This window comes from Sinocyclocheilus anshuiensis, unplaced genomic scaffold (assembly GCF_001515605.1).
Source record: "Sinocyclocheilus anshuiensis isolate Anshui unplaced genomic scaffold, SAMN03320099.WGS_v1.1 scaffold694, whole genome shotgun sequence".
NCBI classification, from domain to species: Eukaryota; Metazoa; Chordata; class Actinopteri; order Cypriniformes; family Cyprinidae; genus Sinocyclocheilus; species Sinocyclocheilus anshuiensis.
The window spans coordinates 1533086-1557035 of NW_015542477.1; the positions used below are offsets into that span (position 1 = coordinate 1533086).

The 23950-nt window shown below is 37.4% G+C and overlaps 1 protein-coding gene across 6 annotated transcripts in view; it reads right to left on the minus strand.

Annotated features, from left to right (window-relative positions):
- Positions 1 to 23950, minus strand: part of LOC107693947 (autism susceptibility gene 2 protein-like) — a 391097-nt gene that overhangs the window by 275973 nt on the left and 91174 nt on the right. Inside the window, exon 1 of one of the 6 annotated variants that reach the window (XM_016493522.1) lies at positions 4641 to 4841. The exons of the other annotated variants lie outside the window; for them this stretch is intronic. Within the exon in view, the coding sequence (XP_016349008.1) occupies positions 4641 to 4688 (48 nt within the window). The 5' untranslated portion in view covers positions 4689 to 4841. Of the gene's footprint in view, positions 1 to 4640; positions 4842 to 23950 lie in introns of those variants that run through there. 6 annotated transcript variants of the gene reach the window in all.

Below are 23950 nucleotides of genomic sequence, written 5' to 3' on the forward strand. Positions count from 1 at the left end.
ACTGTAATATCCTGCTGGTTTATGACCACCAATCACTGCTAAATATTCGCATGGCTATAGACTCCGCCAAGAGTGACATTTGTGCGCCTGACCGATTTCCCCTGCCTGGCCTCTCATATCTCCCTGCTCACCTGTGTTGGCATCCCGCCGGTTTTCCATGGAGGCGGCGGCGGCGTTGGAGGAAGTGCGGCAAGCGGGGTGGAGCTGCTGTTCGGCTGAGGTCTCTTGCACGGTCTCAGTCTGTGTGTGTTGGTCCCATTCCGGCCTACGAACGCGCCCTTTGGTGTCCTGCAAGCACATCTTATCGGTGGCTTCGACCTGTTGTTCCACGCTTTTCGTCTGTGCCATCACAGACATGTGTGACACGCCTACAGTTAGTTCAAAATGCCGCACCCCGGCTCCTCAAAGGGAAGCGTAAAAGTGATCATATCACACCGATTCTGAGTTCACTTCATTGGCTACCGGTCAAATACAGAATTGATTTCAAAGTCTTGTTATTTGTTTTTAAGTCTTTGCTGAACCAGGCACCACAGTACCTATCTGAACTACTGCATCCTCCTTCTCAGTCTAGATCACTTAGATCTAGGGACTCTGATTTACTATATGTTCCTAGAACCAGACTTAAAAATAGGGGTGATCGCGCATTTGCGGTCATCGGTCCTAAGTTATGGAATAGCCTTCCAGCCTACATCAGATCCGCCCAAACCTTGTCAACTTTTAAATCCTCCTTGAAAAAGATTGTCTGTTTCTTTTAGCCTTGTAAAGCACTTTGGTCAACGCTAGTTGTTTTTAAATGTGCTATACAAATAAACTTGTATTGTATTATTGTATAAGTGTGATTCCACCCACTGCCAATTTACCCAATAGGATTTTGACACCCCAAGTTGCCAGTTGGTGGAACACACAGCCATGGAAGCCATCAGATAAACTGGGTCAGAGATCGCAGATTCTACCTGACCTAAAAAGCCTCAGCATATATTTAAAAGCTCTTTGACCAGAGACATATTAAAACACGGATATATCAACTAATAAACTTACAGTTTAAGGCTCGATGCCTTCCACTGTCAATTGCGCTCATTCCTGTTGCATGTCCTCAATCTGGCAACCTGCGCGAGTATTGAGTATCAAGGAGAAATGACTTGCTCCAATATTTTGAATTTTGACTGCAGTACCCACTTCAACTACTAGCAGTCAATATTACATACTGCACCTTTAAAAGTTGATATAAAAATATCTAATGTGCAATTTAAATATTATACAACTCAGTTTTTATTTAATGGTTTATTATTATAGAAATGTATATTAAAAAAACTTTATTATGGTTTTAGTGTTTTGGTTAAAACAAAAAAAGAAAACAAAACAAAAAATTAAATTAAATAAAAAGTGCATAATATACATAAATAAAAAAATGGTGAGTGACAAAAAAAATTAAACATAACATTAAAAAAATTACCAATTAATTATAGTTTTACTACATGATATATCATAAAACTTTAAACTTTTACCGCTTTTTTTACTTTTTACTACTCTAGATTAATCTGAGCAATTTCACACCGTTTAAAAGTTTGGAATGATACCACCAGTTTTTACTTTAGTTTTAGTATATATATATATATATATATATATATATATAAAGGGAATATATATATATATATATATATATATATATATAAAGGGTAAAACTACGATCGTGTGAAAATTTATGAAAACTGAAAAGACAATTTTGAAAATAAAATAGAAATAAGACTAAATTAAAAACTACTATAACCCTGCTCTAGTATAACATGCACTTTTTTATCTTGGCAGTTTTTATGTAGACAATTTTCAGAAATCCAAAAGATGGGACAAATTTCGGTGAAGTTTCAACACCTGGAAGCACCATACAATATCAGCCTACTCCGACACACTGAACCCTCACATCTCTGACTTGTTCAAAGCTCAATTAGTCGTTCACTTGTCCGCTCCCCACATTTCTCAGTCCATCTCTCTCAGTCCTCATCCATTGCTCTGTTAATCAGCTGTGAAGTGAATATTTTTACTCTCCACCCTCTTGCGCTCGTTTCATGGACTGAATCAAAAGTGTTCTCTCAATCTCTACTTTCACACACCAGCGAGCAGAGCAGTCAGGCGGTTGTCATGGTTCCCTTCCCTCATCCGCTCTCCTGTCCAGAGTATGAACCCCATTTCTCTTTCATTTCAAACCCTCTCTCTCCCCGTCTGTCTAGAGCTCACACACACTGAGTTATGAGCTCTGTTAGGTGCCGTGTTAAATTATAGCAGTTCACATGTCACATAAGCACTCTTGGGCATTAGAATGAGAGGAGCACAGAAAAGACAAGAGCTGGAGAAAGAGAGCGAGACAGGCTTCACATAAAATGGAAGTCCTGTGTGAAAGACAGGGTCTTGAACAGAGCAATATGTGGCTGACACACTGTCAAATAAAACAGATGGCTTACATACAGTATTTTTTTATATTTATTTATTACAGGTCGCATGTTTCACAGCTCTCTGATGTCAGACAGATACAGCCACCCCTCTATAATCAAACTACTTGCAAACTAGCATGATAGAGTTGGAGTTATTTACAAGTTTGTTTACATAACATAAATCTATCAACCGAACAAGCCTAAAATAATTATTTATTCAGCAATTATTTAATACAAAGACCACACCTCTGAACTACATTGCATTTAGCAGTAAAAAAAAATCCAAAGACAGGTACTAGTGGTTAATTAATATCGTTTGCTAATATTATTATTATTATTGTAAAGCACAATGTGCCAACTTTGGTTGCGTTAAATGTGCTCTATATATAACGTTTGATGTTTGATTTTTTATGCTGATATTTAGAGAGCAAGGTGATAATACAAACAATATTATAAACATATAAAAAAACAACCAGGCACTGTTATTATCCAGTAATGGTGATCGAAAATATGCCAACATGTAAACTAGGGATATAACAATGCACCCCGAGCCGGTTGAAAATCGATATAAATGTGATGATTCAAGATGGGTGAGATGTTAAACAAATCGAAAATGGTATTTTCTTTTAATTTTGCCTCTGTATAATGCATAATTAAGTAGTATTTCTTTGTAAACAAGGAAACACTACTGTATACTGCCGCTGTTTCATAAGCGCCACCTGCTGTCAGAGAGTGAATTCGTGTTTTCATTCAGCTTGTCAACTGTTTTTTGTTTCGTGCAGGTATGTTTTAGGTGTAGCTTCACAAAGCTAAAGTCAGACCATTCTGTTTTTGCTTCAAATTTCGAAATTATACAATGTAATCTAGATTAAAAACTGCTCATATTGCATGTATGTAGCATCTTTGTTTGTTGTGTCTAATTTTACACGGAAAGAGCACAGGCAAAGCCTGTTTATATGAAGAGATTTCTTTTATTTGTATTATTTATATGGAAAGTATTTGATTTGGGATTTGTTTTAGTTTTCAATTTAGTTTTTTTATTTGACATTTCAATTTCACAAAGAAATATGCAGCATTTTAAATCTCATTCTGTAAAAAAAAAAACGTGAGAAATCTGTATTGTGAAATCAGTATCGTTAATCCTATCGCATTGTGAGTTGAGTGAATCGTTACATATTTTTAACCAATATTTCCATCTAAAGGTGAACGGTACAGATCAATAAATAAGTAAATTATGGTAGTTAATTTTGAGTATTTATTCTTGACAATCTACATTTACAGCAAATAAAGTACAAATTATTCCCCAAATGAATCTCTATCCCAGTTCTCCAGCTTCTAGGTTGCCCCTCATCAGAATTAACCCTGCAACCTTTGTGTAGACAACTGAGCTCCCTAACCATTAGGTACCATCATCCCAGTTTGACCTTCAGTACAGTGTAATGCATCAGCTCTGTGGGTAACTGGATCAAGCTCATATTTCACAGTGCTGATCCGATGTACATGTGACCTTTGATAAGGTTTTGCAATCTAAGAGTTTTTATGAGCAACAATCCAATAACAGAATGGCAGATGGACAGATGTCTTTCACATTGACCATTTAGGTAACTGACAAAACATCCAATCCGGGTTCACGTCTTGTTTTTCACAAAGTAACACCATCACTTTCTCTCTGAAGAATAGAATATCAGCCTCCATTAACGTTTCACACAGCTGACAGGACAGGGGCATGACCTGATTCAGACACATATACACAGACAAATCACATCTGCACAAATTTTACCATCTGGCTCAGTCTCAGCAGATTTCTCTCGAATAACACAACATATCAGCAAAAATGATATCAAAGAAGCTCTTTCATATCAGCACATGTGGTGCATAAGGGCAGCTCTTAAAAGTGCAAAACATGTGTTTAAATGGAAATTAAACCCTGGCCCTTGGTGGCAGAGTCAAGCTCGATCAAATATTCAATGATTCAAAACGCCGCCATGACTATTACAAAATGCATGAGAGGGATTTCAGACCATCACACACATACACACACACACGCACTCAGCTATCAATATACCACCATCACTGTTATCAACAGATCAATGTCAGGTTTAAGATTACAGCACCAGCGTGTCTCTAGCACACTGAGGGCTGTGAACACCAGACCGAAGAGTGAACGAGGAAAAATTCCAGCTAAAACAGAAAAAGGCAACTGTACTGACTCACCTTCTCGTTATATTTGAACTTGACATAGAACCAACTGGACTTAATCATGGTGTCGGCTGTTGGCCCGGAGCGTGCAGTGCACCTAGGGGCAGCGATACAGGTCAAACGGGGCGAGAGGTCCGGTGTTGGTGCAGAATGCAAGAGGATGGAGATCTGAATGCAGTCGGTCTGCTCCACCAGAGCTCAATCCCTCTGTCTGCTTGTGCTTCTTTCCGTCCTGATCTCTACCTCTCTCTCTCTCTCTCTCTCTCTCTCTCTCTCTCTCTCTCTCGCTCTGCTTTCTGCTTGTAATGCAAGAGGATGGAGATCTGAATGCAGTCGGTCTGCTCCACCAGAGCTCAATCCCTCTGTCTGCTTGTGCTTCTTTCCGTCCTGATCTCTACCTCTCCCTCTCTCCCTCTCTCTCTCTCTCTCTCTCTCTCTCTCGCTTTGCTTTCTGCTTGTGCCTCTCTCTCTCGTTGTGTTGGCAGGATGTCAGCCCAGCTCTTCAAATAAGCTTCAGCTGTGTTCATCGGCGATGGCACATGCCAGAGAGCCAGAGGATATGCAGTCTCTCTCTTTTCAGTCTCTCGTTCCCCACTCTATGCGTCCCACAATCTGTTTTCTGTCCTTTATGGTTTTATGACAGTTTGACAATCCTCTAAGAAAATATAAGGCCAAAAGTCTCTCAATGATTCATTCGGTTACTTTACTGCCATATTCTGCTACTGTAGTATTTTTCACTCTTTTTTTTTTTCTCAGCCAGCCATATCATGCGTAGCAATATCACATTCTCACCTACATTTTATCTTCTGGCATCTTCAACCCATCTGTCTATCCCTCTGTTTTCTTTCTCAGCAGATGTATCGCTATAACCATACAATATTGATGGTTTTCCATATATAATGTTCACCAAATGTCTGCGACTACAATGAAAATTTTGGATTTAAATCGAATTTAAACCTGGAAATACATAAATAATTTAGATTTTGAAAGTTTTAAAACAACTAAGATGTAAAATGAATAAAAATATTTCAGATTCTGCACTATTTCTATTAAATTTGTGACTCTAACCGTGACCAATTTTGAACTAAGGGGCAGATTTCCTTCTTCCACACAAGATGCTCTTTGGATCACTCTTAAATCTCACTGGATAAGATGATTATCAGGTTTGCTCAAACTTGTATATACATTTAAATGAAGTCATTTGCTAAATAATTGTGCATGATGCAACATTTCCCAGTAAAAGGCACAGTTGCTGAGTCACTGCGGGTATGGATATATTTGTTTCATTTTTATATTTGATGTGAAATGAACTAGAGTGCATCATCTATCAATACTAACTGAACTAACCATATAACTATTACAATCATACTGCTTTCACTAATTGCACTGTATACCCACTTCTATATGTAAATGACTTCTGAAATGATTGGCTAAACTCTTTGCAAGTGAAATACCACCCACAGTAAATTTCAGAATACCAAATAGTCTTGATATGTAAATGTGGGTGGTCATATGTTAATGTGCTCATGATTGTGATATCAATACAGCTAACAATTATAAATGACATATTATACAGCTTAGCTTTTAGAAATGCTTTGGATTAAATCAAACTAATTATTATAAAAAATATAAAAAACTGTTTGTTGACTAATGTGAACACATCCAGCAGCAGATAATGCCTATTCTCCTCATACACTCCAATCCACTTCACATAAAACAAAGATAAACAAAACAAATCCAGACTGCAGGGTCACTCCGCTACTCTGCAATTTGTTGGAAAAAAATGTTACATTACATCATCCATATCTATTTAGCAAATGACTTCATTTAATTATATATCCAGAATGTCTATCCTGAAACCATTGTCACGTTACATGACCTACAAAACAATCCAATCTGTTCTGATTATGTATGACTTTATTCACAGAAATATTTTATAAGAAAATAGTTCACACTGCCTGATTAACTGTTGTAAAGTAACATTTATATATAAAACTGCACACCCACACACACAAGTACGCAATATAATAATAATGTTTTTCCAACAGCACATTTGAACCTAAACACATGCCAACTAGAATCAACAGAATGAGCTAAATTTGGCAGATAACCACATCAATCTCACACATGCTGCCAAATCCACTATAACTGCATTTTAAAAAAGCCAATCAAACATAACTGGCATTTATTTACAACTATTATAATGTTTTAAATTGTCACAGAGTCACAATTTTCAGGGAAATCAACCTAGGAATGGATTACGAAAGAAACACACATACAGACAAACAGTCCTAATCGCTAAATCAATTTCTAAACCAAATTAAATAGCTAAATCTCCAGCCTACCCATGGGCCAAAAACTAAACTTTTTGTTCTGTCTATTTTTAAAATGCAGAAATAAGATATGGAAAGGTAGTCTAGGGTCATCGACCGAAGATGTAGCGACAAACCGGGAGAAATTAGCAGCAGATTTAGGACACACACAAGCCCAAGGGCTGTTTTAGCTGTTGATCCATCCCATGGTGTGCACTGAGACCCATCGCCATGGTAATATTTAGTGACAGGGCATGTGCATGCTCACATCCACCCACAAACACACACGCTCCACTTCACTGTGCACCCCGTGGATAAAACACAAAAAGACAGAGAAAAACAGTAAATAAATAAGATTAGAGAGATGTTCTGGTGCCCATTAGAAAGAGACACACAGGCCCTTGAGACTCTAGCAGAGAATGAGAGAGAAATAAACAAAGCGAGGACAAAATAATTACACAAGAAGTGCCTGTTTTGTGCTAAGACTCTGGAAGCACTCATCTTGTTAACATGTTTATAAAATGATTTTCTTTTGTTCTGTCAACAGCTATTGTTGTCCAGTTAAACAGCATAATCTATATAAAACGATCTAATGCAAGCCTGAAATCAGTGGCTGGGAGGAAATGCAACAAGCTAATGCTTTAAAATGGCCAAAATAAATTTACTAAGGTCATATTATGGCTTTTCTAATACAAAAGAGTTTGACATATGGCTGCAATAACATGCCAGCTGGTACACATATGACAACTAAGCTGATGTACAGAGGTTAGTTAATTATAACAGAGGTCGTAATATTACATAATATTATTAATGGTACGCTAAAAATTGTTTGCATGGCTTCGCTGGCAGATACAGCAGTGGTCTTGGACTTTATACTGACACCTATTGGTGTGGATGCAGCATCATAAAAGCATTTAAATGTTTATATTTAACAATACAATACTATTGTATATATACCTAATTCACAAGTTTACATTAACTAGCAGCAGTTCTTGACTAGTCAAGTGATTTCAAAATGGTGGCCTTGAGGTAATCTGCTGTACTTGTATAATGCTACAAAAGATCTGTATTTCAAATAAATCCTGTTCTTTCTATTCATCAAAGAATCGTAAAAAAAGTATCATGGTTTCCACAAAAATATTAAGCAGCTGTTTTTAACATTGATAATAATAAGAAATGTTTCTTGAGCAGCAAATCAGCATATTAGAATTATTTCTAAAGGATCATGTGACTCTGAAGACTGTAGTAATAGCTAGTGAAAAGAATTGACATTTTAATATGTAAAAATAATTCACAATATTACTGTTTTACTGTATTTTTGAACAAATAAAAGCAGCCTTGGTGAGCAAAAGAGACTTCTAAACATTAAAACCTAAACCTAAAGCCTGAACCTAAAATATATTTATCACATTTCTAGTGTAAACTTTGACTAAGGTGGATATAAAACACAAAAGTGTAGTATATGGATCCTTCAGGAATATCATTACACATATAAATAATTCAAAATATATTAAAATAAAATGGTAATACCATTTCACAAAATTACTGTTTTTTTACTGTATTTTTATTCATATTAATGCAGCCTTGGTGAGCATTTTTTTGTTACATGCTGATTATGATAACATGATAATGAGAAACTGTCCCAAGTGTACAAACACAAACAGTGACCCCAGTTCTCTTTTTAAGAAGCTACATGCAGAGGAAAGCAAAACGTTCACACTTTCCTGCAAAAACACACAGACACGTTCACCTCCGCACAGCAATACACACATACAGCACAGAGTATCGTTTGTGCTTGAGGGTAAGCGCCTCAGGCTCGGTGGAGCAGCAGGAAGCCACATCCTCGGCTGTGAGCTCACTGCCGCAGCTCCAGGACTCAACAGCTCTGGGTGCATGAGAAACAGTCTGCCTGACCCCCGAGGCCCTGCCCTGGGCATGCTAACAGAACGACGGGCCATCCCACCGCAGCTCCCCTGGCACTCCTGAGCTACACCCCTACAGCCCTTCTAAATCTCTCAAATTATCCACTTAACCAGATGCCAGACACTGAGAGAGAACCACAGACAGAGACAGACCTCCACTAAACTTTGACAAATACTTTTAGTGCATCATTCAATCTTTTAAGCTTTTATAGAGGAAAGTAGTGTTTCAAATGAAACAGCACTTACATAATCCAAATGAAAGGAAGAGAGAAGACAAAGAGAAAAGAAAGTTGCATGTAGCGCCATTTTTCCATTCATGTCTGTTGTGGGGAAATATTACATGCTGAAGTTTAATATCAAGCACAACCAACGTACAATTTGCTTGTGTGTAAATATGTGGCACGTAAACCAATCACCTCAAAACACATCTCACACTGCAGGACTGTGAGTCGCCAACAGGTCCAGATATTTAGCATGCCAAATATCTCACAGGCATCAGCGCTTCTCTCAGATCGTGACTCACTCGTGTGAACGAGCACCGATTCGCCTCCGATTTCAGCCATTTGTCTGTGATTTCCACAAAACTGTTGGAGAATGAAAATCTGGGCTAAAATTACTGAACTGTATCATGTCTTGTGTTGACTATTTAAAAAAATAGGTAAACAATTAATTAATTATGGAATAGTAAAAAAAAAAAAAAAAAAAAAGGTTTGGTTGCACCAAAACAAAAACTTCAATTTTGATTTCAGTAAAAAAATCATTTTACATTTACATTTTACACAAAGCAAGGTTTTCTTTTTTTTAAATAATAATAAATAAAAAACAAACAAATAGATAGAATAGAAAAAGATTAGAGAATGCTAGTTTTAAAGGGTCATTTTTTAATAAATAAAAAGAAAACAAGTAGACAGAACAGAAATAGAATAGAGAGTTGTAGCGTTAAGGACTATAAATATAAAGATAATGATACCAAGAACGGTAACTACAAAGATAACGATAAAGATATAGTTCTAAAAGTAAATAAAAGAAAACAAGTAGATAGAATAGAAATAGAACAGAGAGCGCTAGTGCTAGAGGGTCAAGTTTTTTTTATTTTTATAATAAATAAAAAGAAATAAGTAGATAGAACAGAAAGTGCTAGTGTTAGAGGGTCAAGTGTAGATGGAAGAGATGTGTTTTTTGCCTCTTTGGGATAGCACTATAATGCGCCGTTCCCTTGTAGAACGTAAGCTTTTGGTACAGCACTTGTTCTAGTCAAAGATGGCAGGTAAAAGTCCATTCACACATAAAAAGTAGTCAGAAACATCAGCTTTAATCCAAGGTTAAACATCTTAAAACTAAATAACCTTTCAGATGTACTGCATCAGCTATTATTTTGAGAATGACGAGATATTAAGGCATACCAGCGTTAGAGTGTGTATTACATTTAATTTGCAGTAAGGCTAAGAAAGCCTTTTAAAGAACAAGATGGCAGACTGAGACAAAAAAAAGAAAGATAAAGTGGCAAAAGGAGAAGAACAGACAATATATCTTAGAGAATATACCATGAAAACAAAACTATGAGGTACTGAAGCACAAATCCACTTTCAGGAGTTTTTTGTCCACTAAAAATGGACTACGATCGACATAGATAACAATATGACAAACTAAATGGACTGTACTTTCATTCCCCACAAACTTGTTCTTGTCAAACTAAATGTAGCATCTACTCCAACTAAGGACTATATGACAGAAAAAAGTGTTCACAGATTTGAAAGACCTCGCCCAAGCATCCGTAGGGACATGTTAAGCACAGCTCTTAGAGAGGTTAGGCAAACGTTTGTCGGCCGTTACCAAACGTTAGGGACGCACAACGGGTTTAATGTACTGTGTGCTTTATGAACAGTGACAGGTCTGCGTGTGGAGTTCATTTCTGCTCTCCAGGCAGCGGGAGACTTGGATGGAGAAAAGACCGCCCTAGAGAGACAGAGATGAGGGAACAATTCCACCATCCAATGACTTTCAGACGTAGGGGCCATTGCCAAACCCTCTCCGCAGATTGCGCTCTTCATTTGTCCTAACACGAAACGGGGCTCCACGGCCCGAGCTTCGCACGCACACCTCCCGCCCTCTGCTACAGCCCAGCTGGGATCAGATGAAAGAGAGGAAAGGGAGATAAACGAGTGTAATTGCTGGCAGATGACGAGAAGAACAATGGAGCAGAGCGTAAAGTGGTGAGGACCTGAACCAGAAGAGGTAAGATGTTGCATGTTTGCCACAGGTCTCCAAAACCACACACACAAATTCCAGCTCAGTTCCTATGGGACACGATCACAAAAAAAAAATATTTTTGCAAAATGTATATATAATTTAAATATATAGAGCATATTGGTTTATGCATTTATAATTTTTTTTATATATACCTTTGTAAAAAAGGATCCCATTAAAACACTAATCAAGGGTTAAAGGGGTCATATGATGTTGCTAAAAAGAACATTATTTTGTGTATTTGGTGTAATGAAATATGTTTATCATAGGTATGTTTACAGATCTTCTTTATGCACCAAGAGCTTGTAACACCCCAAAGAGAAAGGAAAAATTGAAATCACATCATATGACCCCTTTAATGGATAGAAGTCAATGGAAACTGGGATTTTGAGCAAATGGGTTAAAGCATCAAAAAACTGTGACCCTTTATGACTGATCAAAAGGTTTTATGCTATCATGTGTATGTGTCACTCAAGAGGACAAAACTGGGATATGATGACACAAGCACAGGCAAATATTGACAAAAATATTAATTAATTAATTAATTATATTTTAATAATTTCAGCTTTTTTTTTTTGTCTTGTGGACTATGTAAACATCTTTTATGTAAAATATCTTACTCGGGACAGTACTAAATAAAAAATAACATGCATTTTGTATGATCTCTCTTATTTTGTTAAAATTACTCACATTTTCACAGATTCTGCAAGGGGTTTCCAAACTTTCGCATGCCACTGTATGTATTCATGTTTGGAATAAATAAAGCCCCAAAGTTATTATATCATATTGGTTGGGAATATGAAAGAAAAATATGAGAACTTTCTAAAGAAATAAAAGAAAAGAAAAACAACATTCTATTGTATTATTCTATTGTACTGTAACAAACGACAGTGAAATAATATTTAAAATGAACGAGTTTAATGAAAACATTCATTAAACATTTAATGAAAGGGCTATGATCCAACAAATTGAATAAACTGAAACTATTCACAAGCCCATAGTGAAAGAGAAAGATAAGACGCAGTCCCAATAACCTTTAAACTTCTTAAAAGACAGTAAATATCACTAAAGGCCACACCAACCCGAAAAGATGAAAATAGCAAAAAGAAGAACCTGTTCACCCCTACAAAAGACAGTTTGGAATTGTCATTCTAAACAATTCACCTGTAAAACCAGCACCATGGCCATGACCAACCGTCCTGGATCAGACCCAGTGTCAGACTGGCCAAGGTAATTACATGTAAAGTAACCAATTCACCAAGTGAACTGTCTGTCAGTGCAGCCCAAAGACCAAGAAGTATACGAGCAATAATAACAGCTGCCCTGAGAGTGTCAAAGGAGCCAAAAGCAAAGAAAACTCCAGTCAACTTGGTCCAAAACCACACAGCTCTTACAGTGCACCGACCCAGGCCACAATTCTGGCCTGCCAGCATATTATGGGATTTGGTTGCCAGGGCTGAGCGCAAAGCACTACGTCTGCTGTCCAAAACTAGCTGAGAGGAGAAAAAGGGACTTACTGTGCAGAGTGGCCAAACCTAAGACAATATTTACAGATTCTGCAGGAAAGTGCTGCACCAGGAAGAGGTCCTACTTTAACGTTGAACATATACGAGCTACAATTTTACACTGCACATTAATCTTCATCCATGAAACTAATACAGAATTCTGTAATTGGAGTTGTTTTATATATATATTAGAGCTGGGCGATAAATCGATAATGATAATTATCGTGATATAATTTTCCCCTATAAAACGATTACAAAAGTTTGATAAATGTTTGATATAATATGCGCCAAAAGCAGAATGAAAGAGCGCTACTCATTTTAACTGCGCCACTCGGACCATTTATCCACTTGGCTCAAAGATCAAACTAGTAAGTGCAGCACGAGCTTACTAGATCTAATGCTTTTACTCGTTGATAAATCTCGGTCACGCGTCTACTAAACAGCACTGTGAGATCCAGTGTGAAGCGCTTGAATTCAGCGAAGAACACAAATGACTCGGTAATTTAAACTAGTTTAAAGCCAGATGAAAGAGCGCTGACAAACAGGAGAAACACTTTGCGCAACGATACAGTCAGAAGGCTTTTCAATCTACAAATCGCCATCTTTCACCATGGATTTACTGTAGTAACACTAACTGCACCATGGTATTGTGTCAGAAATGTGGGTATTCGTATAGAATTTTATTATATTATTAATGTAGACATGTATTAAATATATAGCAACATAGTTATAGTATTTCTGTGTGATTAAACTATAGCATTTATAAATGTTATTTAGACTACTGTTTTTCATATAAATACCTAGAAACCATATAGTAAAATTTTTACCATGGCATTGAAGTGCTATATGTGTGGTTTTAACTGTTCTTATCATGATCTAAATGTATGCTACTATGGAAGACCATTGGTTAATAAAATCACCATATAAAAATTAGGTTGCTACCATTTTTACAGATGTTACTGATTTGCTACTGATAAATGTACATCTGCATCCTACCTAACTCTACTGCATCCTAAGCTACTACTATCAAATGTGCACTTCTAAGGGACAAAAAAGTAACATTATTATTAATATAATCAGGCAACACAAACCTGTTTCTTGATTTGAAACAACAACACTCATTAGAACATGCAGAAACTAAGAAATCAATTTTATATTAAGATTCATTTATTTTGTTAAGGAAAAATGACTGGAAAAGTGCAAGGAACTCAAAAACGTGAAGTGTTTGTCATGTTCTGACCATAAAGAGTAGTTTAAAACCACAATTAACGGTCTGGTTTCTACAACTTTCACTTTGGATCAAAAATCTGGCTTTAAACTTGAAAGAAATAAAGATTTGACATTTATGGTATTAATATTATAATTTTCAATATTGACTGATATGAAAAAATTATAGTAATAATTTTTTTGGCCATATCGCCCATATATATATATACAGTATATACATGTTTAACATTTTGTAACTCTTGGTGCACATTGCTTAGTGTAAAACAAATACAGATGTTTGCTGCCTCATCCCGCTGCTGATGTTTTTAAATATGCAGCACTCCCATTGAAAACAACTGAAAAAAAATCGCTAGTCTCAGGAAAAAATGCTTTAGTGGACACACAGCCTTAGGGTTAGTGTGTGCAACAGTAGCAGGCAACACTAACAATAAAACTAATAAAAAAATCAATCAAGCAATCAATAACACTGCTAAATAACACCTCACACCAAATATTTCTTCCTTAAACACAAATTCATTTTGCAGGAAGTAAATAAAAAAAAAATATATATATAATAATAATAATACATTTTTAGAAAACCTTTATTTGAGCCCCTAACTCTAACACTTTCTATTCTATTTTACTTCTACTTTATCTATATTTATCTTCTTTTTTATTTTTTTTATAAAAAAAAAACAACAACAAAAAACAAACAAACACTAGCTTTCTATTTTTTATATTCTATCTACTTGTTTTTCTTTGTGTATGTGTGTGTGTATATGTGTGTGTATAATATATATATATATACCTTGCTACGTGTACTGCGTTAGGCTAACCGAGACTTGTCATTTGCACTTATATATTGTTGCTCTTTTGTTAGTTTTGACTGCTTTTATTGTCCTCATTTGTAAGTCGCTTTGGATAAAAGCATCTGCTAAATGACTAAATAAAAAATAATAAATAAATAAATAAAATCTTCGGCTGCTGCATTAAAAACACCATCCTTCTGAGAGACAGAGTGCATGTCATTACAAGAGACCTTAGCAATTGCAATCACTGCAAAACAGCCCGAGCAGGGCTGGCCTCTATCACAGAGCGATCGATGCGGACCCGTGAACTACATGTGCTGCATCGACAGGGTGAATGCATCAGGGAGAGCGAAAGGAAGATGGAGGAAGGGGAGAAAGAGCGGGGAGGGACGGCGCAGGCCGTGTGGGGGAGAGAGGTGCTGAAAAGGTTGAGAGATGAGGAGAAAGAAAGGTGCTGCAAAGCTCTTGTGTCTATATGATACTTGCCCGATCGCTCCAATATAAACACAATCACTAAACCGCATGCACACACACACACACACACACACACACACACACACACACACTATACTCCCTGCTGTCAGGATGCCTGTCTTTTTGAGGCACTTCTGACATGTGCAATGTTTAGCTGCAGGGAAGAGTCTGTCTCTTGGGATGAATAAGACACGGATATATACTGCTTTCCAAACTCAGCCAAGCATGGGTGTATACTGTATGACAGACACCAACCAATTTGTAGAGCTCACTAAAACCAAATTTTAAATACTTTTTTAACTATGTAAGTTTGCTGCTGTTCTCTGTGAACACCAGCAGCGATAGCAGTCTGTAGCTGACAGCTGACTAATTGAGAGAACTTATTTAAAGGAAAGCAATCATTGCAGAGACAGACTACAGCTGCACCTTGCCTTCAAAAACAATGAACACTGAGAAAGAGAGAGGGAGAGAAGGCAGAAAAATGAGTGGAAATGGAATGAAGGAAAACAAGAATAGAGTGAGAAAGAAAAAAAGAGAATGAACAGGGAAGCAAGTAAGAAAGGAAAGAAGGAGCAAAGGAAAGAGGAAAGAATAAACAACAGACAAATTGATAGAAAGATCCTGATAAATCCTGATAACACTGCTGAAGACATGCTTCACTCAGGACACCAGAGGGTGCCAAAGCATCACATTTCTGTTTTATCACACATCTGTCAGCTCAATAAACCTGCTACTCTAATTCAGTTCAGCAGGAGGTCAAAGTGGAAGTACTAAACATCTGTTTGGAGATGTTTCTGTCCTTTCTGTCAACAGAACACTCGAGATAATAAAGATATTTACACCTCTATGTCGGGCTCTCCAGTTTAGCCTGTGTGTTTGTGTGTGTGTCTGTTATTGTGTTTATGGGCACATTTCTTTGATACCACCTGCTGTGTCTTTGTATTCTCAATTTAAGAGCAATTTTGCCAGTAAAACAGAACAATCCATACAGATCCCAGAAACGGTTAAGAGTGTGACAGTATCGTAAACACATTTATGAGAGTTACTGACCAGCAGGAAAAAAAATAAAAGGAAATAAATCAGAATCGATTGTGAGTGGCCAAAGGCTCAGACTGCCTGGGGGTGGCTATAGGCAGCAAGTGTACAGAGAGAGATTAACACATGCTCTCCTCAAACATTCTCCCACAGACACACGATACAGCATCTGAACTCTTAAAATACATATTTACAAGTATATGCATCTTCATAATGACTTTATATAGTGTAATGTGTAATTATATGCAGTTAAGGATTACATATATGGAATTAAAACATTCCTATACACAGCTCAACAGTGTGCTTATCTATGAAACTAGTAATTTTCTTGTAGACCATTTCATGCTAAACCACCTCTGTTGTATTAATGTGTGTATGTATGTTATGTACATTCTGTGTGTGTGTGTGTGTGTGTGTGTGTGTATGTGTGTGTGTGTGTGTGTGTGTGTGTGTGTGTGTGTGTGTGTGTGTTAAAGGTAGGGTAGTCGATTTTAGAAAGGCTAGCAATAGCAAGCTAGCTTTGAAAGCATAAGATCCCACCCTCCCTGCAAATCACTCTCCAAAGTCACACCTCCTCCAAAAAACATGAACACGCTAAACAAGCTAACCAGCAACACGATGAGAGACGGCGTTGGAGGAGGGTTTAATGTAATGCTGTCAGACTACCTCATGTCTCATTCACCAGTGAGAAAACATTACAGTACAAAGCACATAATATTACAAACAATAACACATTCTCTCTCAGTCTGCAATAGCGTTATGCAGTGGTTCCCAACACTGGTCCTGGAGGCACCCCAACACTGCACGTTTTGCATGTCTCCTTAATCAAACACACCTGATTCAGGTCATCAGCTCATTAGTAGACTCCAAGACCTGAAATTGGTGTGTCAAGGAGACATGCAAAATGTGCAGTGTTGGGGTGCCTCCAGGACCAGGGTTGGGAACCACTTGCGTAATGGAACGCACTGATGACTTATCATATCTGTGCGAACAGGGTGCTCGAAGGTATGCCAATACATACATTGACAGGCAGTTAGAACAGCCTATTGTAGCGCTTGGACCGAGTGATATAATTGGACGAACATGTTATGATCTTACGCCTTCCATATAAATACATATAAATACATTTAAACAACTTAACTTAGTGATTGCTATCAGGATGTAAAGAGACTTTCAACCAGCATAAGAAAAATTTTTTTTGAACCAAATCACCTACCCTGCCTTGCTGTGTTAATGCTACACAATGAACATAAACCACAAAAGAACAAGTCACACTTTATTTTAAGGGACAATTCTTGCAACCATTAACTACGACTTTTGCCTCAATAAACTCCTAATTTGCTGCTTATTAATAGTTAGTAAGGTAGTTTTTAAGTTTAGGTATTATGTAGGATTAGGGATGTAGATATATGATATATATATATGATATGGTCATGCAAAACATGTGTTTTATAAGTGCTAATAAACAGCGCAATATGTTTATCCCTATACTAAAGTGTTACCAAAAAACACAGGGAATGCATATACAAACATGTGATTTTAAATAAAATATGCGATATGCTGAAAGCCACATAAGAACTGGAGAAAACGTTCAGTGCTCCACATTAATAAATAACAGTAAAATCATAACCAAACATCTCCCACAGGGTTATTTATGATTCTGTTAACTTCATTTATAACATCTGTGTCTCTGTCACACTTCTGACAAACTGTTTACTCACTTGACACAAATGCAAATGAAGCACTGAAGTGATGTGGGGGATGGTCGTGATACGTGCAGGTCAGGGCGAGCTCTCGAGGCTGTCAGCAGTCAGACAAGCGTTTAGCTGTTCTGTTCACCAACACCGGTTTTTCTGGACTTGTTATGTTACCTTCATTTGAGCCCCCAAAAGAAGCAGCGCTAATAGCAGTATTTGTTCTAGTAAATAGCGCAAGATTGTAATAATGGACAAGAAACAAATAAAACTCAAATTAAAATAAAGCAGCAAATTTTCCTTATCACTGAGCGTTGCTTGATCCATTTTAAATCTGAATACATCCACAAACTGTAGCTCCCCATCTACAAATCATAAGAAAATAGAAGCTCTCCATCATCACTAACAATGTCAAAATTATTTTGATTGCTAAAGCGCCGCTCTACACCTAAATTCCTACTAAATTCTGATTGGTCCGCGATAAGTCAATCAAACAGTAACTTGAACTTGATTAGTTCAAACTGAGATGTATTAACATATTGTGATATAATATTAATAGTAATAATAATCTTATTAATTGTTGTAGTTGTTGTTGCAGTTAACCACTGGGCTGCTCTCTGAAGAACTTTAGTCATTTTTAAGGGGTGACCAGATTTATAACCTGTCCCAGCTGAACAAAAGGCACAGTCAGACAGAGAGATGACTGTGGCTCAGCGGTGGTCATGTGGACATAATTTGATTTTATTGATTAAATTCAATTCACTTTACGGCCAATTTGTTGAGTTATATCAGAACACACTCAGATCATTCATACACTCTATGCCTCTCACACAGAAACCTTCACACACAGATTATATTTCCACCTCCACAGTGCCAACACATAGTGTCTTTAGTACCTCCAAATTCAGCTGCACTTATGTAGGCCATGGTGAGAGCTTGCTTGTTTACTAAATCTGCTCTTCACCGCTGAGTGGAAACCAGTTTTTCTTGTCATAGTCCAGTTGCTCTTATCATACGTGAATTTCAGAAGCTGTTCCTTTATCATCGTTAGAGGAGAATCTCTCCTGGGAGCTATTCAAAACGAGCACAGAAAGGGCCTGAACCTCTGAACGGCTTCTCTGCAGGAGGCTCTGTATTCAATACAGGCTGGAATTTATGTTTCTCTGTGTGCTATGCGTAGTGGACATGAAATATCACCCCATCTGTTCTTACCACAAAAGCTTAGTGCACTTCTCTCTTTCCACTACCTCCTTCTTCCTTTTTCATTCGGATTTTGCCCAGCATGCTTCTCCATGTCCTCGCTCTGCTCTCACTTTCCCATTGCCTCAAAGAACCCCTGCACAGTTACCTGATCAATAGTGTCTTTACAGGTTCACCTGGTGCCAAACACGTCCTGGTTCTTTCACAGCTAAGCCTAGAGGATCCACTTGAGGGTGATGCAACTTACTTTTTATGATTTCTAGCACTCCCTTAGTTTCGGAGATAAAGAGTAATACTTGAGTAAATTCAAGAGTATTTCCAAACTCTCTAGAAGACACAAGACTACAAACCATAATCTATTCCCTTTTATTCTCAATGTTTTTTGACCTGAACAAACCGCTTGGTTGCCCTGCCCATCATAAAATCTCATTGGAACAAAAAATCCCTCCTCAAAATAGTCAATAGTCAAATATCTAAATGACTGTAATTGTGTAATGTGATGCATAAATAAAGGGGGGGGGGGGGGGGTTTTTTTTTTCGGAATGTTTAGGCAACTGGCCCCAGGTCAGAAGTCAGCAACATGCAGATTTGATGCATAGACACCACAGCATGCGGATTAGTCACGCAGGAAGAATGCTGCTGACATCACTTCCTCCGGCTCAAGGGTGGAAGCCCCACACACACCCAGACAAAGAGCTCATTATATTTGAGTGCTGCTGTCTGTTTGTGTGCTACTAACAAACTTCAAACAGATTAGCTCAGAGTGTGTGAAAAAGAGCAGTAAATAAAAGAGTATCAGCTCTCATTACGCTGAGATGTCTCTCCTAAAGCATCATCATGTTCTTGTACCGTCGAGTGAGGTGAGAGGGCGTGCTGAGCACATGCGGTACACGAGGTTGACCGTGTGAACTTCCACTTCGCTGTCTGTCCTTGTACACTCTTAAAAATAAGGTTCCAAAAGGACGTTTTCGCAGAGATGCCATTGAAGAACCATTTTGGTTCCCCAAAGAACCTTTCAGTGAACAGTTCTTAAAAGAACCACTTTGTTCTTAGTGTGAAGAACATTTAAAAAATGTAAAGAACCTTTTGTAGAATGGAAAGGTTCCATGGATGTTACAAGTTCTTCATGTAACTATCAATGCCAATAAAGAACCCTTATTTTTAAGAGTGTGGTTAGAATATGGTGTAACAGTCAAGTCCTAGCTTGCTTATCCAGGCTATGATAACACATGATAGATCAGAATTTACTGAATATACATATTATGGGAATCGCATTACAAATATTGTGAGAGATTCCTCTACTCTGAAATCTAGAGATAATGTACTCCATAAAATCCCTCTGCAGGAAGAAACTATTATCAAAAGCACTCTGTGGTGGCCACTGAGAGAGAGAAATGATTCACTGTGTCTTCTTCTATTGTCTAATATAAACACACAGACACAAATAATGAGATCCATGTTTATGTCACTCAGCAGCCAGACTTTTGTCCAACAGCACGTTTTGTCCAACAACATGATCAATCTCAAGGCTGACGCTGTCCAAATGCATCTTAGCAACAAGTGAGCATTAGAGACGAACCCAGAGTGAATCTAGAAAGACTATGTTGCAACATACTAAAGCAAATGACTTGAAACAAACAAATCAGTCTCTCTAGAATAATCAAGAATATTGTTTAGGCATATGGATTACAGATTATACAATCAAAGTGTAAAAGATTGGGGGAAAGGATACGCAATAATGCAAATAAATGGCCTGTTTGCCATAAAGCAATAACCAGCTACTAATACGAAAGGAAGGATTTGTATTACAAGCAATTAGCTATGAGCTACTATACAAATTATGTCAATTTGATCACATTCTTCCATTGTTCTAGTCAATTTTATACTGCAAATGCAATTCAACTATGAAGGTTATATCCAAGAATTACAGTCAAATCAGTTTAATCTGGAAACTATACTGGAAATTTTGTTATCAGGGAGAATGAGCTGTGACTGAAGAGGATGGGTGGAACAGTCTTTAAAATTATTAAAAATTTTCTTGACAGTGGTTATAATAACAGTAAAGGAAACTGTGACATGGTCTATTGCTTTCCAAAAAACCTCCCAAAATGAGTTTAAAAAGCTATGAAATATACTGTCAGGTTTGATGATATTATGATCATTTACATTTTAAGTGAACTATTCCTATAGATACTTTAGACAGTGTTTCATATTGATCTGGGTTTCAAGAAGGGTGTTGAGCAATGCCTGGGTTTCCATAAGAAGGCCACATTAATCTATACAAATGTGATGTTGGCATCTAAAACACTGGGCTTCAATTCCAGTCCAGATGTACAACCGTTGATCCACGGAGAGCTAAATTCCATCTCTATGAGCTGATCAAGAACCTCGCTCTGGAAACCTTGGCCAGACCAGTGGAAAAACAAACACAAGCTCCACAAGCTACCAGCTTCTCCAATGACTCATATCTCCACTGAAATGTCTAAGAATGCAAGCAATAAAAGAAAGTCTTATGCATATATAATGGAATGCTGGGGAAAATATTGGTTAGCAACCCATGGTAAAATATGGGAAGAATGAGAGAAATGAGTAGAACAAAGATCTTGACGTGGTTATAGAATATTTAAGATTCTAGAAACCATCATCTACGAATGACATCTAAAGCCATTACAACTTAACTTCAAATTAGCTATTTGTTGGATCATGGCAGATGCTAGTTGCTGGTCAAAGATGGTCTACCAGGCCTAAGATTGTCTACCAAGCCATACATGGCTGATCAAATATCTAGACCAGCTTGGACCTGCTAAGATGAGCTACTGACCATTTAATGGCAGGTCACAAACTAACAGTGAGTACTTTATTTAACTCGGTTCCTGTAAAATTACTATATCTGAACATTACATAACTCTTTTAGATAAAAAAAAAACACAGAAGAAAAGAATATAAGGCTTTTAACATTGTGCTAAACCCCGGGTTATCATCGTTCTGAACATCTCTTTTAACCCTGTTAGAGAAATGTTTCATACTTGTAATTCTGAAAATTAGCACTGCTTTTTGTATTGTTCTGAATTGTAGTACTAAACCATTAATCCTGGTTAAATTATGAGCAGAGTGAAACTTGAAGCAAGATAACATAGGATTCCGTTTACCCGGGGTGTACAATGACCCAGGGTTACCTATTTCTTAGAGCTGAACAGAGTTGTACAATGAGTGGCTGGTAGTTAAAAAATTGCATTGTATTTGTGTATCAAAACATATACAATCAAAACATTTTTTTGTTGAGACAGTTCTGACTCCATACTTGTTCTGATCTGGCACAGAATTATTGTTGATGGTCTCAGTTAAGTAGCTCATTAGGTCAAGTGGAGGAAGTAAACTCAGGGTTCTACTACAAACAACCAAACCAAACTACAAACAAATTTAAATTTGCTGAAAATGGTTCAGTGTCCTGTAACTAAGCAAGATGGTTATTAAAGATCTTACATTGTTCTTCTTAGGAAGAAAGTGTTTGTGCATCTGTGTGCAACTTCCTGAAGGGCGATTAGTTTTGATGTCAGTTAAGTGGGTTGGTTGGTTTGACTGACATCCAATTTTAGCAATGCTGCTCTTTAAGTGCTGTACTGAGGTGCAATTAATACTGGCTACACATGCAGTCTGACTGACAGCAACTGTCCACGGTATTACAATCCAAACAGGCAAACTGCTCTCGCTTAATTTCAGCAGATGGACTGCCCACCCTCAACTTGACGGACGGGTGGCAGCCGGGGTGTCTATTATCCTGTCTTTAGCCCAGTCACCACCGCAACAATGCTTAACAAGCTTGTCTGCGAGGTTAACGCTTCACCCAATCCTGTCTAGCCGAGACGTTGTAATACATGGCGAGTGGAAAAAGAGCTAATTCCATCCCTTCCAAACAGGGAGAGAGAGAGAGAGAGAGAGAGAGAGAGAGAGAGATGAGCATGGGGGAGAAACTAGAACCGCACTGTGATAGGGGGACATCATGGCCTAGTCTTGTCAAACAGCATTAAGACTCAGAGGAAAAGGAAGCGCTGGGGGCTGACAGGAAGTAGCATTACCATTACATTAGCACCATTATTACTGCCTGTGTGTTTGAGTAACTGCCACACAAAGACAACATTAGGGCAAATTTCTTTGCCAGAAATAAAGAAAACAAAGACAGGGGTTTAAGTGACTCATAAAAGGGCTCGCTTAAATTCAAATGGGCCCGGGACAAAATATTTAGATGCCAGGTGACACTGAAAACTGGAGTAATGGATGCTAAAAATTAAGCATTGCCAGCACAGAAATAAACAACATTTTAAAATACATTTAGAAAACATACATAAAATACATACATAAAAAAACATAAAATACAAAAAGAAAACAGTTACTTTAAATTGTAATAATACTCCACAATATGAATGTTTTTACTGCAGTGGTGTGTGCACAAGATATGGTAATGCTTATATAGGTGCATCTCAATAAATTAGAATGTCGTGGAAAAGTTCATTTATTTCAGTAATTCAACTCAAATTGTGAAACTCGTGTATTAAATAAATTCAATGCACACAGACTGAAGTAGTTTAAGTCTTTGGTTCTTTTAATTGTGATGATTTTGGCTCACATTTAACAAAAACCCACCAATTCACTATCTCAACAAATTAGAATATGGTGACATGCCAATCAGCTAATCAACTCAAAACACCTGCAAAGGTTTCCTGAGCCTTCAAAATGGTCTCTCAGTTTGGTTCACTAGGCTACACAATCATGGGGAAGACTGCTGATCTGACAGTTGTCCAGAAGACAATCATTGACACCCTTCACAAGGAGGGTAAGCCACAAACATTCATTGCCAAAGAAGCTGGCTGTTCACAGAGTGCTGTATCCAAGCATGTTAACAGAAAGTTGAGCGGAAGGAAAA